The sequence below is a fragment of the Eschrichtius robustus genome, chromosome 16 (genome assembly GCF_028021215.1).
Source record: "Eschrichtius robustus isolate mEscRob2 chromosome 16, mEscRob2.pri, whole genome shotgun sequence".
NCBI classification, from domain to species: domain Eukaryota; kingdom Metazoa; phylum Chordata; class Mammalia; order Artiodactyla; family Eschrichtiidae; genus Eschrichtius; species Eschrichtius robustus.
The window spans coordinates 17,975,698-17,994,300 of record NC_090839.1 but is presented as its reverse complement, the minus strand read 5'-3'; the positions used below and the strand labels follow the sequence as shown (position 1 = coordinate 17,994,300).

Here is an 18,603-nt window from a genome sequence, read left to right as displayed (position 1 = left end):
TAATGTCACTAACATTAACAAAGAATAAATTCCTTTTAAAAATCAAGAAATCATAAGGAATCAGCTATTTCAATATCTATTGCAGCTGTTGCCTTAACCGTGATTCAAGTTTGGAATACAGTTTTATTCATTAAACAAATACCTACTGAGTACCTACTTTATGCCAGGTACTGTTTAAGGTACCTGAGATGCAACTGTTAAAAATAGGATCCCTAACCTTGACAAGTTTACCATTATCAGCTGAGTTCTATGAGTGTAATGTAAACTCATTGGTCATTGGAACCTCATGTGGCCTATTATAAATTATTATAGGACTTAGGGCATAATCTTACAATTTTACATGGTCATGTCAGATCATATCTGTAGGCTAACTGATGCAAACTGACTCATAACTATCACTGTACTCCTACCATCAAAGGAAACCTCTCCAATCTTCATTCATTTATATAGATATAGATACAGATATAGACATAGACACAGACATAGATAGACATATTTCACCTGCTGTTTTCCAGGCTGTGCGTAAGGCACTGGGTTCTCCAGTGGTGAGTAATATATATGTGGATCCTGCCTTCATGGCACTTACAATATAGGGAGATACATTTATAATTAAATACACAATAATTATGAATTGTGACACATGTTATTCAGGAAACGGCAGCAGTGATAGCGAGAATAATGGAGAGCGGGTGGAGTCCTGCTTTAACACTGTTAGGCAGGGCCTCTCTGAGGAAAGCATACTCGCTGACCCCTGTAGTATGAGAATGAGTTGGCTATTGCAAGGAGGTGGAAGAGCTTTCTGTCAACGAAGAACTCCACGTGCAATGAGCCTGAGGCAGGAGGGAGCTTGACTTGTTGGAGGATGTTAAAGAAGGCCAGTGAGACCAGACTAAAGAGGAAAAGAGAATCCAAGGTGCAAGGTCTTTGAGACCTAAGTCAGCAATTGGGATTTAATGTGAAATGCATTATCTCTACAGGTAATGTAATAAAATTTTGGAAGACAGTAACAAAAACTTACATAAATATAAAGAGATTTAAGACTGTAAAGATGTAAATTACCCACCATGTTGTTTCATATATTCAATGTAATTCTAATCAAAACTACAACAGGGGCTGTCATTAAATTGGATAACTAAATTCTGAAATGAAAGAGCCAAGGGCAAGAATATCCAAGATATTTCTAAAGAAGAATGAGGAGGAGGGACGAGCTCTGTTAGAGATCAGGATTAACTGTGAAGCTCTAATAACTCTGACTGAGTGTGGTTGTTATAGATGGTGGCCACTGGAACAGAAAGCTCAGAAATAGATGAATGCATATAAGGAACTTCGGCATATGTCAGATACGGCCTGGTAGAACAAGGAAAAGGAGGGCTATTATTAAAAGGACCTAGGGAAAGTATTTATCCACAGAGGAAAAAATGAATTTTGCACCTCATCTCACACCATACACAAAAATTAACTGTGGATAAACAAAGGACTTATATTTAGAAAACAAAACTATACAGTTTTTAGCAGAAATATAAGGAATCATCTTTCTCACCTTGGTTTGGGGAATAGTTACTTAAGGACACAGAATGTGTTAATTAGATAAGCGAAGACTGATAAAATTGACTAGATTATAATTAAGGGCTTCTGTTATCAAAAGATACCTTACAGGAAGTAAAAATGGCAAGTTATACACATAACTGACAAAATAGTATAAAAAGTATATAAAGAAAGACTACATATCAATAAGATCAGGGCAGATAATCCAGTAGAGAATGGGCAAAATACATGAATACACCTCCCACAAAAAGTAAATACAAATGAGTAGCAAATATTTGAAAAGATATTCAATCTTGTTAATGACTGAGGGAATACGAAGCAAGACAACAAAAAGATGCCATTTTATACCTATTTAACTGGTCAAAATTAAGAATCTTGACCAGACCAATACTGGAGAGGATTTGGAATCGTAGAAGCTCTTATACTTTGCTGACATGAGGGTAAATCGTTGACACTAGTTTGGAAAATAATTCCGCTTTCTTTTTGTAAAGTTGAACATTAATTTACCATATGACTTAGTCTCTGGATATAAACTCAAAAGAAAATCTTGCACATATGCAACAGGAGATATATACAAGGATGCTCATATCTCCACAGTTGATAAGGGCAACATCCTAGAAGTAACCCTGATGCCCATCAAGGGCTTATGAATAAATGTGTGGTACTACCTGCACACAATGGAATATTATACAGCAGTCAAGATGAGCATGCTGCAGCCGCACTCATCAAAGGGATGACTGCTGGCAACATAATATGGGATAAAAATGCTAAAAGATTATATACAACAGAAAATCCTTTATTGAAGTTAAAAGACTAACAAAACAAAATAATATGCCTTTAAGGAACGTATATGAATAGTAAAGCTATATGAAGTACAAAGGAATTGTATATAACATTCAGGTTAGTGGGAGGAGTCAGTAGGTTGGGGTGGGAGGAGTTCGTAAGTCTATAAGATACTGTCAAAGTTCTGGTTGTCTCGGTAGCTGGTGTGTAATTGCAAAATGAAATAATGAATAAATACAAAAAGGGGTTATGCACAGACCAATGAGGAAAGTATTTCATGAAACAAAGAGTAAGATTAATTCAATTTTGGACACCTGAGTGGTAGGTCAAAGTAGGAAGGATCCTTTGAATCTAACTGGTCCAATTCTCCTAGGTCAGAGATATACAGAGACCAAGGACCAGGTAGGAAAAGGGACTCACTCAAATATACTACTTTGCTATGGCAAGCTAAAAGTCGACCTTAAATTTCCTAATAGCATAATTCACTATTTGACTTGCAATGATACACGTATGCTAAAACAATGCATAAAATAAAAGGGACACCAAGAAAGCAAAGCAATGGTGATTTTTATGACATATATTTTGAAGGCTCTGAAAAAGACCTGGTATGCATGAATGCATGCATGCATGCATTGAGTCCATAATGATATAGGCCAATGTCCCATACTTGGGTGTAAAGTTTAAGGAACTACTACTCTTCTCTTGGTGAAGAATGAAGAAAAAGTAGCCAAAGAAGAGGATCAGAGTGAGGGGAAGAAATCCACCTGCCATCTTCTGAGACCCATGAAAGGATAATCTCTGAATCATAAATTTGAATTCCAGCCTCCAGAGACTTCAGGATGAAGGCTCCAAATACCCTGATGATAGATGAACACTCACAACCCCCCTTCATTTTTTAGTCCCAAACAAACAGCTGTTCTGACCAAAACAGAAAGGAAAGAGCCAGCCAGTTAAAAGTGCCAAATCCATGCCACACTGCCCTGTCCAGGTGGAAATCCAACAGGAGTAATAAGGTAAAACATCTGAGATGAAAAGAGAACAGCTTCTGATGTTTAAAGAGACACTCGGCAGCTTAAACACCGCCTTTGGGCATAGTTTATTGAGAGGACCAGGTAGCCAAAGAGAGGGTTCCATCAGTAGGCACGTGGCTGTGTGTACACGCCACTCCTCACAAAGTCCTCCGGGTGCACAGTGCATCAAAACGCAGTTTCCCTCCCACGTAAGGAACGTGAAGGAGAGCCCGGCTGGCCAAATGCAGAGCTACCCTTTCATTTCCCTCCCTCCACTCTCTTAGGACAACTGTAAATGCACAGGATTAAATTTAACCTGCAGGGTTTTTGTTTTTGTTTTTGTTTTTTTCAGATAATGGGTAGCATTTTTTAGCAAAATATTTCTTAATTAAGGTATGTACATTTTTTTTTAAGACATAATGTTATTGCACACTTAACAGACCATAGTATAGTGTAAACATAACTTTTATACAGTCTGGGAAACCAAAAACTTCATGTGACTTGCTTTATTGTGATATTCGCTTTACTACGGTGGTCTGGAACCAAACCTGCAGTATTGCCTAAGTATGCCTGTAATTTTTTCTCCTTTGAACTATTCAAGTGGCAAATTATATTAAGATATTTGGCTGGATTTTAGTCTTGATGTATTATACTGACTTCATGATAAGAATTAGAGAGGTTTTCCTGTTTCTTTATCCTCTGCAAATGTTTAAATAAAATTGGGATTGTTTGGTCCTTGAAGGTTTTGAGAGAACTAACTTGCGAAACTGTCTGGGTTTCGCTCCTCTTTCTTTGGAAAGGAAAGAAAAAGGAACTTCTCTTTTTTTCTTTCCCCCCAGCTTTACTGAGGTATAATTAACCAATAAAGACTGTGTATATTTATGGTGTATAATTACGGTGATGTTTTGATACCCGTATACACTGTGAAATAATTACATCACCTCACATAGTTATCATTAGGAAAGGACCCCTTGATAACACTTACCAGTATTGGTCTACATTTAAAAAATCTTTTCTGGGCTAATACTGGTGATTTATACTTTCCTAGAAAATCACCAGTTTTGCCCAAGTTTACAAATGTTTTTGTAGAGACTTGCAAATTACCTCGGGCTATTTTCTTTTTAATTGTGTATGTGTGTCTTCTCCTTTTTTTCTTGATCTGGCTACGCACAAGAATGTCTATTTTGTTGTTTGTTCCTCCCAAAAGAAAAATCAGCCTTTCAGTGTATGTACTGGTTCCATGGTTTTTCTTTTCCTAATTTACTAACTTCTGCTCTGGCTTTACTCTTCTCCTGGGTTGGGTTTTTTTTAATTCAAAATTTTCCTTTAGCGAAAGCTCTGGAGAGGAATTACGGCAGAAGTTCATGAGAAACAGCTGGGAGCCCATCGAGACATTCCTATGACACGGATAGGAAGTGACCTGGAGTTTCTCCAGGCAAGGAGAAAACAGACATAGCCCTGTGCCTCTGAAATCTACTACAGTTAACTCTCCAAAAAAAGGAGAGCAATTCCAAGGATGCAATGGAGACTACGGGTACAGCCCCAGGGTAGAGGCTTCACACGCACATGTGAACAAACAAATACATATGTGCATACACGTGCCATGTTACAGCTACATACACTCACAAACCTGCATGCTTATAAACACATACACCAAGACAAATGTACTGATCCACGTGTGCTCACTGTGGGAATATTTTCCATGCAGTAACTTCTACTGCTTTCTCACAGCTAAGCTGAATGACTAATGTTTATTGTGAAAACGTTTTTATTGCCAGGAGAACATGATTTGCTGTTCTTTAGGTAACAAGTGCTATGCATCTGTTGATTCCTACTGTCACATTACCTGGCTCTGTCACAAATATCTGCGTTGGAATAAAAAAAAAAAAAGAAAAAAAAGAAAGAAACACCCCGAGGCAAATATATAGGCATTCTTGGTATGCTAAAAGTGGATGACAGGCAGCTCTAATGGTCCCACTTACATAAATGCAACTTACTCACATCAGAACGCAACTTCCTTTCCTTCCAGACTCAGAGTGCCAGAAATCATTCCTTTCAACCCAGAGCTGTTTCTACTGAAACACCTGTCAACCAGCCTGTCAGCCCAGCAGACCTGTATATAGCATCCACCCAGGGATCCCTGCATTTTTCAAGTCTCTGGAAGAGGAACATCCTATAGAGGTTGCGTAATGGGCTGAGGGTTTGGAAAAATGGCTCCTTGACATCCCAGGGCTCTGACTTTTAAGACTTAGGGAAAGCCTCTGGGCAAATCTATGAAGCCTTTGTGCGTGCGTATGCCTTTTTTTAAATCTCACAAATAAACAACAGAACTAATTTCTACTGTAAAAGGAGAGGGGAAAGTATTTGTAAGGTAAAGTCTATGGTGGATTCTGCCGTCAGAGCTGCAAGATGCCATTCATGAAATGCAAAGGGATATTGACGGACTGATCCGGCCTCGTGTGTCTTTCAATTATTCCACAAACTGTTTGTTTAGCGAACTTGAGGGAAAAAAAAGCCAATGCTTCTTGAATTTGAGCCTTAACATAATTAGTGCCTAGCATCGGCATATGCATGACTTTGAGCTGGCTATAGTGTAACATCAGACAATGCTGTATTCCAGAAGAGTGAAAATGAAGGCAGGGTAAAGCCAGAGTCATGACTGGGTTTATTTAGCAGGTGTTTAGCTAGGATAACATATCAGAGTGGATTGACTGGATTCATGTTATGTAATGCTTCTTCCCAACCTTGGATGTACACTAAAATGTCCCAAAGCACTTAAAAAAAAAAAAACTCCACATGGATAGAACTTCCCCTCCAGAGATTCTGATTGATTTGGAATACAATGATACCTAAACATTCAGTCATCCATCCATCCATCTATTTATGTACCCACCTACCTATGTATTTATGGTAAGTTTTGGGGCTCTCAAGGTATGATTCTAATTTTCAGCCAGGCTTGAGAACCACTAAACTTGTTAGACAAAATTTCACCATTACCCCTTATTAAGATAAAGTACAAATCTACACACTCATATAAGGACTATGTATTGAGCACATATGACGTGCAAACTTTTCTTTTAGGTCCTGAGGACACACTAAAAAGCAAAAATAAATATGGCCAGTGTCGGTTCAAGATCAGTTCTCCAGCAGGCTGGAGAACCAGGGAAGAGCTAGTTTCACAGTGCAGTTCTGAAGGTCGTCTGTGGGCAGAATTCCGTCTTGCTCAGGGGAGCTCAGTCTTTTGTTCTATTCTGAGCTTCAACTCAGAGGGCCTCCATAGTGAGGCCCACCCACACTGGAGGGCAATCTGCTTTACTCAAAGTCCACTGGCTTAAATGTTAATCTCATCCAAAAACACCATCACAGAAACCTCCAGAATAATGTTTGACCTCGTATCTGGGCACCGTGGCCCAGCCAAGTTGACACATAAAATAACCATCACGTGGCCCATACCCTTATGGGGCTGAAAGTCCGGCAGGAGACTAGATGATGCTACAGCACACAAACAAAATAAGCGCAGATTGTAAAAACGGTATGAGAGAAATAAGCAAATTGCTGGATAAAATGGACAGTCCAGGGAAAAAGCCTCTTGCAGGTGAAGAATAGGAAGGGACCAGCCCCAAGAAACATAAAGTGAAAAGTGTTATAGGCAGAAGGGACAGCATTCACAAAGTCACATGGGCTGCAAAGAACTGGATGAGCTGGAGCAAGTGTCAGAAAGCCAGAGGGGCTGGTGCACAGAAAACAGTGGGAAGAGAGGCAGGAGATGAAGTTAGAGGGGACAGATCATCCGGGGCTCTAAAGTTGAGATGAAGCCAAAGCAGGGAAGTAACAGGACTGAATTTACTTTTCAACATGCTCTGTCTGGCTGCAATGTGGGGAAGTGGAATAGCGGAAGTGTGGATGGGGGATCGGCAGGGAGGTTCTGAAGTGGTCCAGGCATCAGATTCGTGCTCAGAACACAGTGGTGGTGGAGGTGGTGTCCTATGACCTGGCCTGGATGGAACTTTCTAGAGTATTTGATGTGTGGCAGGTGGGAGGAATGGATGATTCCCATACTTATGGCTTAAACGATTCAAAAGAAATAAGAGCCTTTTTCCTAGTTACCAGCCTGGTTCATGTTACACCCACTAGCCGCCTGCATTATGCAAATTGTACATCGTAATTAATGTAGATCCAGCTTGAATTATGCAAATTCTTGCTTTGGGCTGTGCTAGTCACTTCCTGCCTCTACTACCTCCTGCCCAGCAAGGACCACATCCCATCCTCCCTACTGACCCTCTGTGGACTGGACCCATAAGCCTGTCTGGGGCAAGCGAGCCCTGAGAGGCCATTACAGCCAAGCCAAGAGAAAGGAGGAGGATGAACATCCAAAAGGAGGCAGCAGTTCCCCCGGGCCTTTCTCTGAGAGCCTGCTCTGAGCTCATCACGCAGCTGGCCCCTCTCTCCATCAGTGCTTGTCTGCACCGGTCCTGCGCAGAACTCCTCTCTGGCTCAGAACACATGCCTGGCCTTCCTGCAATGCACTCTGATGGAATGCTGATTCCTGGGGCCCATGCTTTTGGTTCAGATCAAATGCAACCGTCTGTATGCTGGAAAAATATTGACGACCCTCCAACCTATCCTGCCTTTTAAAGGGGCTTCTGCACAGAAATGCCACCTTGTTTTCCTGAGGCGAAGTCTGTGTTTTATTTAACTCTGAACGCCAGGCGCCTAGAATAGCTTGCAGGATAAATGTCAATCAACTCCAGCATAATCAAGACACCCATTCCTGCCTCATTAGGGTCCTCTCATTCCCTTTAAGCTTCTCAGATTTATACAGTGTAATTAGAAACTTGGTGATTTTGACTGCTAAACATAAAGGCTTATTGGGAAGCTTCACATGTCTGAATTTTACATATTTTCACACGTCGTTAATCCAGTTGCCAGTGTAACATCTTCTGGCCCAATTCCCTCACACTGTGTGATATTTATTTTTGGACAGAGATGAGAACAATTAATTGAATTGAAACACATATTGATTATTGTTTTTCATGAACTCTGAACAGCTTGTCTCTGAATGATTTTACTGAGGAGTTTTTAGGCAACTGTTTGACTGGATTGTTTCCCCTGTGACCGCATTCTGGCTGTGCGTGCCTGTCTGCAGTTGCCTGGTCTGCTTTTAGGGAGTCCTGTTGTTCACAAGAGCAGAGTCAGAGTGGAAGGGGCCACGCCAACCCTCTTCACGTACAGGCCCTGATTGGGGCACCCTGATATCCCATCAAACCCAAGCAGGGCTCCAGAAGAGTCTATGCAAAGAGCATGCTTTCCACATCCCTGGTGAAAATCCTCAGCTCTCTGGACCCCATGTGAGCAGAGATATCCCTCAGTTCATGTAGCAGCCACATTATTCATCCAAGGACTGCAGAGTCTGCATCAAGCAGAGCTTTCCAGAGCCAGATTAGGACATTTTAGGGTGTGTCTTACACCGGTGCTTCTCCCATGTTCATGTGCATGTGAGTCACCTTGTTAGAACACAGACTCCGATGCAGTGGGTATGAGCTGGGGCCCGAGATGCTGCATGTCTGACCTGCTCCCAGGTGACGCTGATCTGCTGGTGCATAGGCACGAGGCCTTAGACGTGACCTCTCTTCATGCACTGTCGTCTGTCACCCTGCTGGGGAAGTGACCACAGAAGTGCTCCCTGCATCTCCACTAAAATACAAATTCCCGAAGATCTGAGGCCACGGGCTATGCATCCTGACGCGTCCTGCTGCAGCAGAGGTGAGGCTGGCTTCAGCGGGCTCTGATGAGCATTCTGAGCTCCCCCTTCAGTGGGCAGGGAGAGAGGTCGTGGCTGTTGGAGAATCAGGCCGTTTCACAGCCCTGGGGTGGCATCAGGGTAGGGGGCTAGACTCCCAGCCCTTAGGGATGGGAGGCCAGAATCTAAGTCCATGGTTCCAGGGAGCTCTTCAAGATAAGAACTTCTGACTGAAAGGAAGGTGTCAAAGTCCAGAAAGAGGTAGCAAGGAAGAAGCAGATGTGACAAAGTTTTCACCTCTTCCACCTGGATGCAAGGGCTTCCAACAAATAGTTGAGCCCTCATTGCAGTATCATAGATGAGTTAAATGTCCTTGCCTCCTGGCACATTTTCCAGGTGTCCCTGAGATGCTTCTGTGCTCACAGCCACCAGCCACGCAACAGCCAGGTGATTTTTTAAGAATGTAAATATGATTCCTTCACTCCTCTGCTTAAAATCCTCCTAGGGTGTTCTGTTCCTCTCAGGAGAAAGCGCGAACTCTAGAAGCCTTGCATAACCTGACTCTGCCCACCCACTCCCCACATGGCCTCATCATCGTCCTTTGTGCTCACGAGGCTTCAGTCACTCTGACCTCCTTCCTACTTGTCAAACAGGCCAGAGTCATTCCTACTGCAGGGCCTTTACACTAGCTGTTTTCCTTCAAGTGTCATCACTGCTTTGCCTTTTGAAGTCCCTGGCCATAGGCAAGGTTTCAACAGCAGAGCAAAACCAAAATGAGGTGTAAAACTTTGGTTCTGTGGGATTGGCGTGGATTTACTTTTCCTTTGATTTTTACCCAGTAGAAGCCTGGAACAGTCTGACACCTTCATATTACAAAGAGGCGACTGAAGCCCAGAGACTGAATGGGACATAATCAAAGCCATTCCGATATTGGAGGGCAGAAATGTCCAAGGGTGGGCCCACAGGTTATGACTTGGACCCACGGGGAAGGGAATTTAATCTTAACATATGACATACTACTTAGGCCTGCTGTGTTTAACAATTTTTACAATATTTACAAAGTTATAACTCTTCTTCACTTCCTCCTATTTGGCTTTTGACTTTGCTGAGTCCAAGGTTGTACATAGGAAGGCACGGACAATCCTGGATTTCTCTTCCATTTGTGTTGTCTGATTTTTCCTTGCCACAAAATGTACTTTCTGAGATCATAAGAGGGTGCTTTGTAATTTATGGATTTCTCTCTAGAAATTATAACCAGAACCTAATTTAAAAAATCAAATTGGTTTCATCTAATTAAATTTGGAAACTGCCCCATAAACACATGTTCTGTTATAAATGTCTTTAAAAGCAAGGTCTCCTGCTCACTACCTGAGGCAGGATTGGGTTAAGCCCAGCGTGGGGGAGACTCCCCATCCTGCTGAAACCTTCTGAAGAATAGTGCAGTCTAGAGCAGTGCTTCTCAAACTTTAATGCCCATGTGAATCACCCATGGATCTTGGGAAGATGAAGACTCTGATTCAGGAAGTCTGGTGGGGTCCGAGATGCTGTACTTCTAACCAGCTCCCAGGTAAAGCCAATGTTGCTGGTCCATGGACCACACTGAATAAGGGGCAAGACACCTGCACTTGAATTCAGGACCCATGAGTCGCATAAGCTTGGTCTTTACATTTCACCTCTCCAAGTCTCAGTGGCCTCATTTTTATGTAATGGCAAGAGCTAATATTTTTCAATGCTATTTCTAAATGTCAAACACAGTACTAAACATATATTTATGTTTATTAATAAATATAAATGAGCAGTTTCTTAATGTACCCAAGGTTACACAGCAAGGAGGTGGCAGAGCTGGGATTCAGATCTAGGCTGCCTGGCCTCAAAAGTCAACATTCTTACCTTCTGAGGCCTCACTGGTTGGTGACACACATGGTCACAGCCATGTTTATGGTCAAAATATAAGGCCTAAGCCCATGACCTCCTTAGGTCCCTTCACAGCGTCATCCAAGAAGTTTGGCATATTCCCAAAAGGTAACCTCAGATGCTCAAACAAGTCAGACAGCGGCCGCCTTCTGGCTCTGGTTCTCTGTATTACAGCCCAAGGAGCAGCCAAGAAACTACCTGAAGGTGTCTCACCACAGCTGTTTCCAGTAGAGTCCCTCATGGGAATGCCAATATCCCAGCAACTGGTCTTTGAATATCCACAAGGCACTGGGTTAAAAGAGAAGTGAGAAGAAAGGTGCGATGTCCTAATCTGCGTGCACCTTTGTGCCTAGAGTTCCAGACAGCATACCATCTACGAGACCACCTTTGGAACAGAGCAGGACCCTATGGGGCCTTCTCAGGACAGAACCACCCCCCCATGTCCTCCGCCTGCCTCTTGTCTGGAGAAAAACTTTAGCCAAAGAATAAATTTAAAGGGAGGAAATGCAGAAACAAATGAAAGCAGTCAAATAAAGTAGTAATAGTTTAGCCATTAAACACAGTCAAAGACCTTTAGTTCTTCCTCAAGGGCTACAGATAATATCCTGAGCCACATTCTTCGAGCCATCTTGCAGATACCGAAACTCTCTCCAGCTGGAAGAAGTTAATTACACGATGACCAGACTGTAGCCATGACATAAGCTGCTCCGTCTGACACCATTCCGAGAACTAACCTCAAGGAAATGGGAACAAACTGAGCCCGGAACTGAAGATTAACTGTACTTAAAACAATCACTATGATGCTGATCGCACCACCCTATGACCAATTCCAAGACGACTGTCAGAGCTCACTGTGCTTTGCTGCACTTAACCCCCTCCCTCCGCCTACACATCCCTGAAACTCCCCTTCAAAAGCTCTTGCCCTCTGATTGGCAGCGGGGAGTTGGCTTTTGGACATGAGTCTGCCTTCTCCCCAGGTTGCTAGCTTCCTGAATAGAGCAAACTTTCCTTTCCAACCCACGTCTGTCTCTCAAGCATTGGCTTTCGAGCAGCAGCCAGCCAAACGTGAGTTCAGCAGCGCCTTCAGGGGGCTGCTGCTCAGTGTGTCTGACTCACAGTTATGCCTGCACTCTTGTTCTCCCTCCATCTATTTCTTTCTTCTTACTGTGGAATCACAATCAAGGGTTTCCTAGCCCAGCGCAGTGCATAATCCTATTAGAGCAAGAGGGACACTGCTCCTATGGAAGAAATCTGTGTAGCAATATGACTCCACCTGCAACATGGCCTAGACCAGTGGTTTCCAAAGGCAGGTAGGTAGGTACAGGAACCAGGGTCTTTTCACGCCAGAGCTGTCCTCAATTCCAGGCAAAATGAGGAAAAACGAAGGAGAATGTCATGAGTTACCCATAAAGCTAAATTTATTCGATTTAAAGGACTGCCTTTTATTCTGAGATTATGTCCTTTCTGTATTTTTGAAATTGTCTTTTATGAAACAATGTTAATAAAAGATGGTAAAGTACTCTATGTTGGTTCCCCCAAACCATTTGAAATGTTACCGGCCTGTGAATTCCAAGTCTTCAACATCCGGCATTGAGAGCCATTTAGATAACAACACCAAGCAACTTCACACCTTAAGTCCTGGGTCCTTTCCCTCTGCTTTACAAAGGGCAGGTGGGTAGATGTCTATCTCATCTGTGTGTTGGTGAGTGTGTATGTGAGTGAGTGTGTATGCTCGCAGCCTGTGCTTTACAAAGAACAGTGTGCAGCTTTTAAATGACTGGGTTTTGTTTCAGTTCAGTTTCCAGTCCCTCTCCTCCCTAATAAGGTTTTGAATGGGTCCCAGGCAAGGTCTATCAGTATGAGTACCTCCTCTCCTTTAGCAGCAGCCCTGGGAAGGATGCTTCTCCCAAGCCCATGTTCCAAGATGGAGATGTTAGACAGCTCTGCCTCTGAGGAACGCTGGATGGAGTGAGATAAGGTGTTTCCTGAAGGTGTTTTCTCCAGCACCCTGTACATGATAAGACAGTGTTCTCTTCCCTCAGCTCTGAGGTCCGTCCAGGTCTCTCTAGCGAATTTGTGCCCATCAGATTTACCCTGAATATTTCTCCCTCATCAATACTCCTTGACTTTCCTCTCCAGAGCTCATCCTCTCTTATGGCGGGGATATTCTTCCCCAAGCTCTCTCTCAACAGGTGTACCTTTCTGCATGAGCACTGAGAGTCTTTAGTCCCTCCATGAGCCTATAGTGTATTTCAGCCTGGGATGCTTATCACCTTTCCCCACCTCAGACTCCCTAGAGAAACCCTGAAGCAACGATTAACCTCTCCCATCTTACAGATGAGAAAACTGAGGCTTGAAGAGAGGAAGAACCTGCTAAAGGTCACTTGAGATGGTGGTAGGACTACTAGGGTACCAGACTCCATCCTTCCAGCTTCAGTTTCCATGCCCTTTCTCTGTATTGCTACGTTTTCTTATTATAATCTGTATCAACAATCTTGTGGTGTCTCAGAACACAAGGGGTGGGAAGAAAGTCAATCTCGCCCATATCCCAATATTAGCATTTACCTATATCAGCCTTATTGAAGTGTTACCGTTTGTTTGCTTTTGCTCTGCAATGAGCTTCTATACCATTTATTCTAATTTTGAAAGTTTTCAGTGAAGCCACATTGTGTTGGCTTGATGGGAGCATTCCTGTCCAAGGACATTCTGCTCCATCTCTGATATAAGACCCTGCTACTCCTGGGAGAAGGGCTTTCAACACCATCACCTTGGCTCTGTGGCCAAGGCATCACCATATGCCTTAGCCACAGAGCAACGTTAAAGCTCAAGAATCATGTACCCCCAGTTAGAGAATGACATTGGGATACTTCTGGAAGCCCAGGGACTGATAAGGGTACCATGAGAATCATGTGAGTGTTGTGATTTTCCAGGGGAACTGCAAGTACTGTTTGCCAGGCCTGGGTCTGCTCAGCTGTGCCAGGACTACCTGACTCCTTGAGTCCTAATGCCTTTGCTGAAGAGATCAATAATCCTTTCAATGCCCAATTTTCTTTGTCACTAGGGCTAGCAAGACAGCTCAATTGATGCCCCTGTGTTTTTTTCCCACTGTATTATCAGAAACCTTCCAGTAAGTTGTGTCTCACTCACCTTTGTGCCCTTGATGGAGCTCTGCACACAGTAGGTATTTGCCAACTTCAGGCTGAAGTAAACTGAATAAAGCCAAGCCAAGTGATACAGTCAAAGGGGCCTCCTTACCTCGTAGAGCGTGATGACCCCGTTGGTCTCATTGGGAGGTTTCCACTGGATGTAGATCTTCTCCTCAAAGGGACCCCCTTGGATGGACTCTAGAGGAACAGCTCCTGGAACTACAGAAGGAAAAAATTAGGAACTTGATGTCACCTCCCATCTCATTTCTCCAGCCTCACTGAGCTAGAACAGGAGTCAGCAAAATTATCCAGCAAAATTAAAGGGTCAGATAATAAATATTTTAGGCTTTGTGGGCCATACAGTCCCTGTTATAACTACTCAACTTTGGCACCTGTAGCACAAAAACATCCATAGACAATCCACAAATAAATGGGCATGTCTGTGTTCCAAAAAAACTTTATTTCTAGAAACAGGCAAGGGCTGGAGTTGACCCATGGGCCATAGTTAGCTAACCAGTTTTCTGGAAGGCTGACGACTTTTCATCTGCAGGCTCTGCGCAAGTTTATTCTGGAACTAAAACTGACCAGGGTAAAGAGGACATCTGTAGGTCCCAGCCCTGCCAGCAGCAGGATTCTGGAATTAGACGCTTGCCTTAGGATTGGTATTTGAGCAATGCAACGTGAATGTCACTATCATTTTCCCAAACCTGTCAAGCTTTCCCCAGCTACAGGAAGTGCTTCCATAGTTTCCTAATCCCTGAATCTACCAGGAACTATGTGCCTTGAAACTTCAGTCTAATTAGAGGGCAGCTCATTTGTCTCGCTGCTGAGTCTCTGATGCCTGACACATGGTAGTTGCATAATAACCATTTGCTGGTTGGACAAATAGATGAGTCAATGACCTATGCCAGCATTTTGCCCTAATGAGCAAACCCTTTCCTGGGCTGTTTCTGTACCCAGATAAGTCTTCCTGCCAGCATCCTCCTGCTGAATTCCACCATCATTATGACAGTCTGGAAGATGCTGAACCATAAAATAATGATTCCCCCAACTTCCCGTTATAACCCCTTAGAGGATCATGAATTCATGTAAGTCATTACAGTATCTATTTATATTTTGGCATTATAAAAGCAGGTATTTTTACTAAGTGCTTACTCTGTGATCAGAATTCTACATACATTATTTCATTTAAGCTACAAAACAGCTCTGTCCAGTATGTATTATCTCCTTTCTGCTGATAAGGGAACTGAGGCTGAGAGCATTAAATAACTTGCTCAAGGTCATATGGCTCTTAAGTTGCAAAGAGGGAAGTGAACACCTGTCTGTGAGCTTCAAAGCATATACTCTTAATCATCATGCTATGCCTCTCTAGATATAGCCACGGCCATATGTTGCAATCAGTTCCCTATTGTTAAATTAAAATATATTTAGTTTTTCTCATTACGGACATGATACACAGAATTTGTTGAATATTAAGAATCTACAAAAAAAGATTTTTTAAAAAAGAAAAGAACAACATCACTCATAATCCCTGTAACTGGAGATACTTTTCCAGTATTTTCACATGACTATGCATATACATATTTTATTTTTAAAAATTAAACTCCTACTGTGCATATTGTGTTGTGACCTTTTACCACTAAACAGACAACAGTTTTAAAAAAAAATCCTTAAATGTTCTTTGGGGCCATGCATTTTAATGGCTACTTAGAGCAGGATATGCCCCATTATAGTCACCAATCCTTTATTATTGGGCATTAAAGTTGGCTTGAATTCTTTATGATTATAATAACACTGAAATGAGCATTCTTACAAATAAGTATTTGAATGCAACTCTGCTGATGTCCCTAAGATAAATTCTTGGAAATTAATTTATTGGGCTAAAGTAGATGAACTATTTTATCTTTAAGGCTTTTGACACATACTACCAGATTGCCTTTCAGAAAGTTCACACAATTCTGGGCTCCCCAAACAGAAGGATATGCCAATTCCCAATCCATGACAACAACGACTATTTAAAAGATTAAGCATATGTAGTTGTATCTTTTTTAGAATACTGGAGAGCGCAGATTTGTTTTTCAGTTTAATTGGCCATTTGCATTGATTCTCTTATGAACATGTTTTCTATACCCTGTGCTCATTTTCCTGGATGGCTCTTCATTTCTGTTCATCATTGTCTTATGATTTATAATCTGTTTTTAAGAACTTAAGCTTTTTTGCATAGGTTACAATAGTTTTGGTCAGTTCTTCATTTGCTTTTTAAATCTTTTAGGTATGTAGTCATCCTTTCCACAGGTATTTATTGAATACTTAATACGACCAAGGGACTTGGTGATAGACATTACGGATACACCAGGGACAAAGAAAGACAGAGTCAAATCCTTGATAAAGCTTGTATTTTGGAAAGGGAGACTACATTAAATAAATAATTGCACTCATAATTAGTTTTTTAATGTTGTTATCAGGACTTTGAGGTAAACACATAAGGTGTTGGAAGAATTATAACCAGCAGAGAAAATCTAGCCTGGCAAATCAGGATAATGAGTAGAAAGTAAGTTAGGGTCGATGGATAAGTCGAAAGCTACTAGGACAATCCTGGGGAGGGTGGGTGTTGGAGTGCGGTGGATGGCTTTGTGGAGGAAAGTGTGGAAGGAGAAAAGCCATCCTGGGGAGAGAAGATGGTAGCTTGGACCAGGGTGATGGTAGTGTAGAAGAGAATTAGACTGTGTCAGAGATTTGCGGGAGCTCCTGTGATTTGGTGGTGATGGAGGAAAGAGACGCGTCAAGGAAAACCCCAGCTCTTCTGTTTCATACCAGTGGGGTGGATCAGAGGTTGTTCACAGAAAGGGAGCCTTAGAGGATGACTAGCCTTGGAAAGGAAGCTGGCAAGCTCAGTTCTGTCATAATTCATTGGACAAGTATGCAGAACACCCAGGGGGCAATGTTGTAGCAGTGGGGTGGGGGCAGTGGGTAGCGATGTTTAGGCACTGAAACCATGGGCAGGGAATAGATCTTGTAGCCAGAGTGCAGAGGAGAACAAAAGTAGCAAGTCTAGGACTAAGGCAAGAGGAACTCCAAACTTAACAAGGAAAACAAAGAAACTCAGAAACTGGGAAGCCGTGTTCAGAGAAGCAACAGAAAACCGGAAGGTGGGCTGTCATTGAAGCAACCAAGGGAGGAGCAAAAAGGTATTGGTTAACAGTGACAGGTGTGGATGCTGGGTAAGATGCAACCTTCTGTTTGCTCATTGAATGTAGTGTCTTCAAGGTTACTTGTGAACTGAGCAAGGGTAATTTAGGGAGAACACTGGTATCATAAGTCATCCTTTAATGGGTGGAGAAGAGAGTGGAAGGTGAGGCGAGTAAACAAACAAAATGTTTACTTGTGTTGAGACGAGTAAACATTTTGGCTGTGAAGGGGAGGCGAATGCAAGGAGGAACAGGAATGAGACACGGAGCTAAAGTACTGCCCCCTCCCAAAGAGGGAGAGGTTATAGCATGATTAAAGGCAACCAGGAAAAATCCAAAATTGACGTTAAGAGGTAGAAGGATGGGAAAGAGAGAGGAAACAACTGATATTAGTAGGGTCCTGAAAATGCCAGGGCAGGGGTGGGTGGAAAGAGAGCATCCTTCCCTCTGTGAGATAAGAGGAAGAAAATGTGCAAGTGCTCTGGAGAGGGAGGTTGAGGTGTCCTCTAATGGTTCTACTTTCTTGAGAAGAGAGAGTGAAACCATCTACCAAAAGTGTCCTGGAGGAGGAGCTTCGTCAGGAATCTGGAGAAGCTTTAAGAGGTGAAAGGTGAGCTGAACAGAGAGGTGCTGGTACTGCTCACTAAGAAGGCTGTGTCAGATGCAGGCTGGGATGGGGAGTATCAAGCTAGGACCACCACCTGGGCTCCTCCTTTCATACTAGCTCAGAGCAAATTCTCTTTTTTACCCAACATCAGATGAATAGTCATCTGTATTTTCTGCTTTCTATTTTATGCTTTATTCCCAACTTTTTTCTTTTTAAGCCTAACATTTTAATCCATCTGGGATCAATTTTATGTACTGTACAAAATGGAAATCTCACTGGAGTTCTTTACAATATTCTTAGGACAATAAATTGACCAGTCAAAACTTTCCCCAGTGATTTAAAATGCCATTTTATTATCACATTAAATTATTTTATATTCTAGCATATGTTGTTGGCTTTCTGCTCTATTTCATTGAGTCATAGCTTCTATTGTGACAGTATCTCTCTGTTGTGTTGATATAGCATGTTTTAATATTCAGTAGAACAGGTCCTTTCCAAATATCATCATTCTTTTGCAAAGTTTTCTGGACTATCACTACCAATGTATTCTTCCAGAAGAATACTGGAATAATTTTACAAAACTTCAAAAATGTTCCGTCAGAATGTTTATTTCCCTTGCATTCTTCACTTCTCTGGGGGACAAATGACACCTTTTTTATAACAAGTCCTC

At 42.3% G+C, this 18,603-nt stretch overlaps 1 protein-coding gene across 2 annotated transcripts in view; it reads right to left on the bottom strand.

Moving 5' to 3' along the window:
- Positions 1 to 18,603, bottom strand: part of PTPRT (protein tyrosine phosphatase receptor type T) — a 785,959-nt gene that overhangs the window by 379,940 nt on the left and 387,416 nt on the right. For both annotated transcript variants that reach the window (XM_068565244.1, XM_068565245.1), the window contains exon 8: positions 14,248 to 14,357. In XM_068565244.1, coding sequence (XP_068421345.1) covers positions 14,248 to 14,357 — 110 coding nt within the window. The remainder of the gene's footprint in view (positions 1 to 14,247; positions 14,358 to 18,603) is intronic.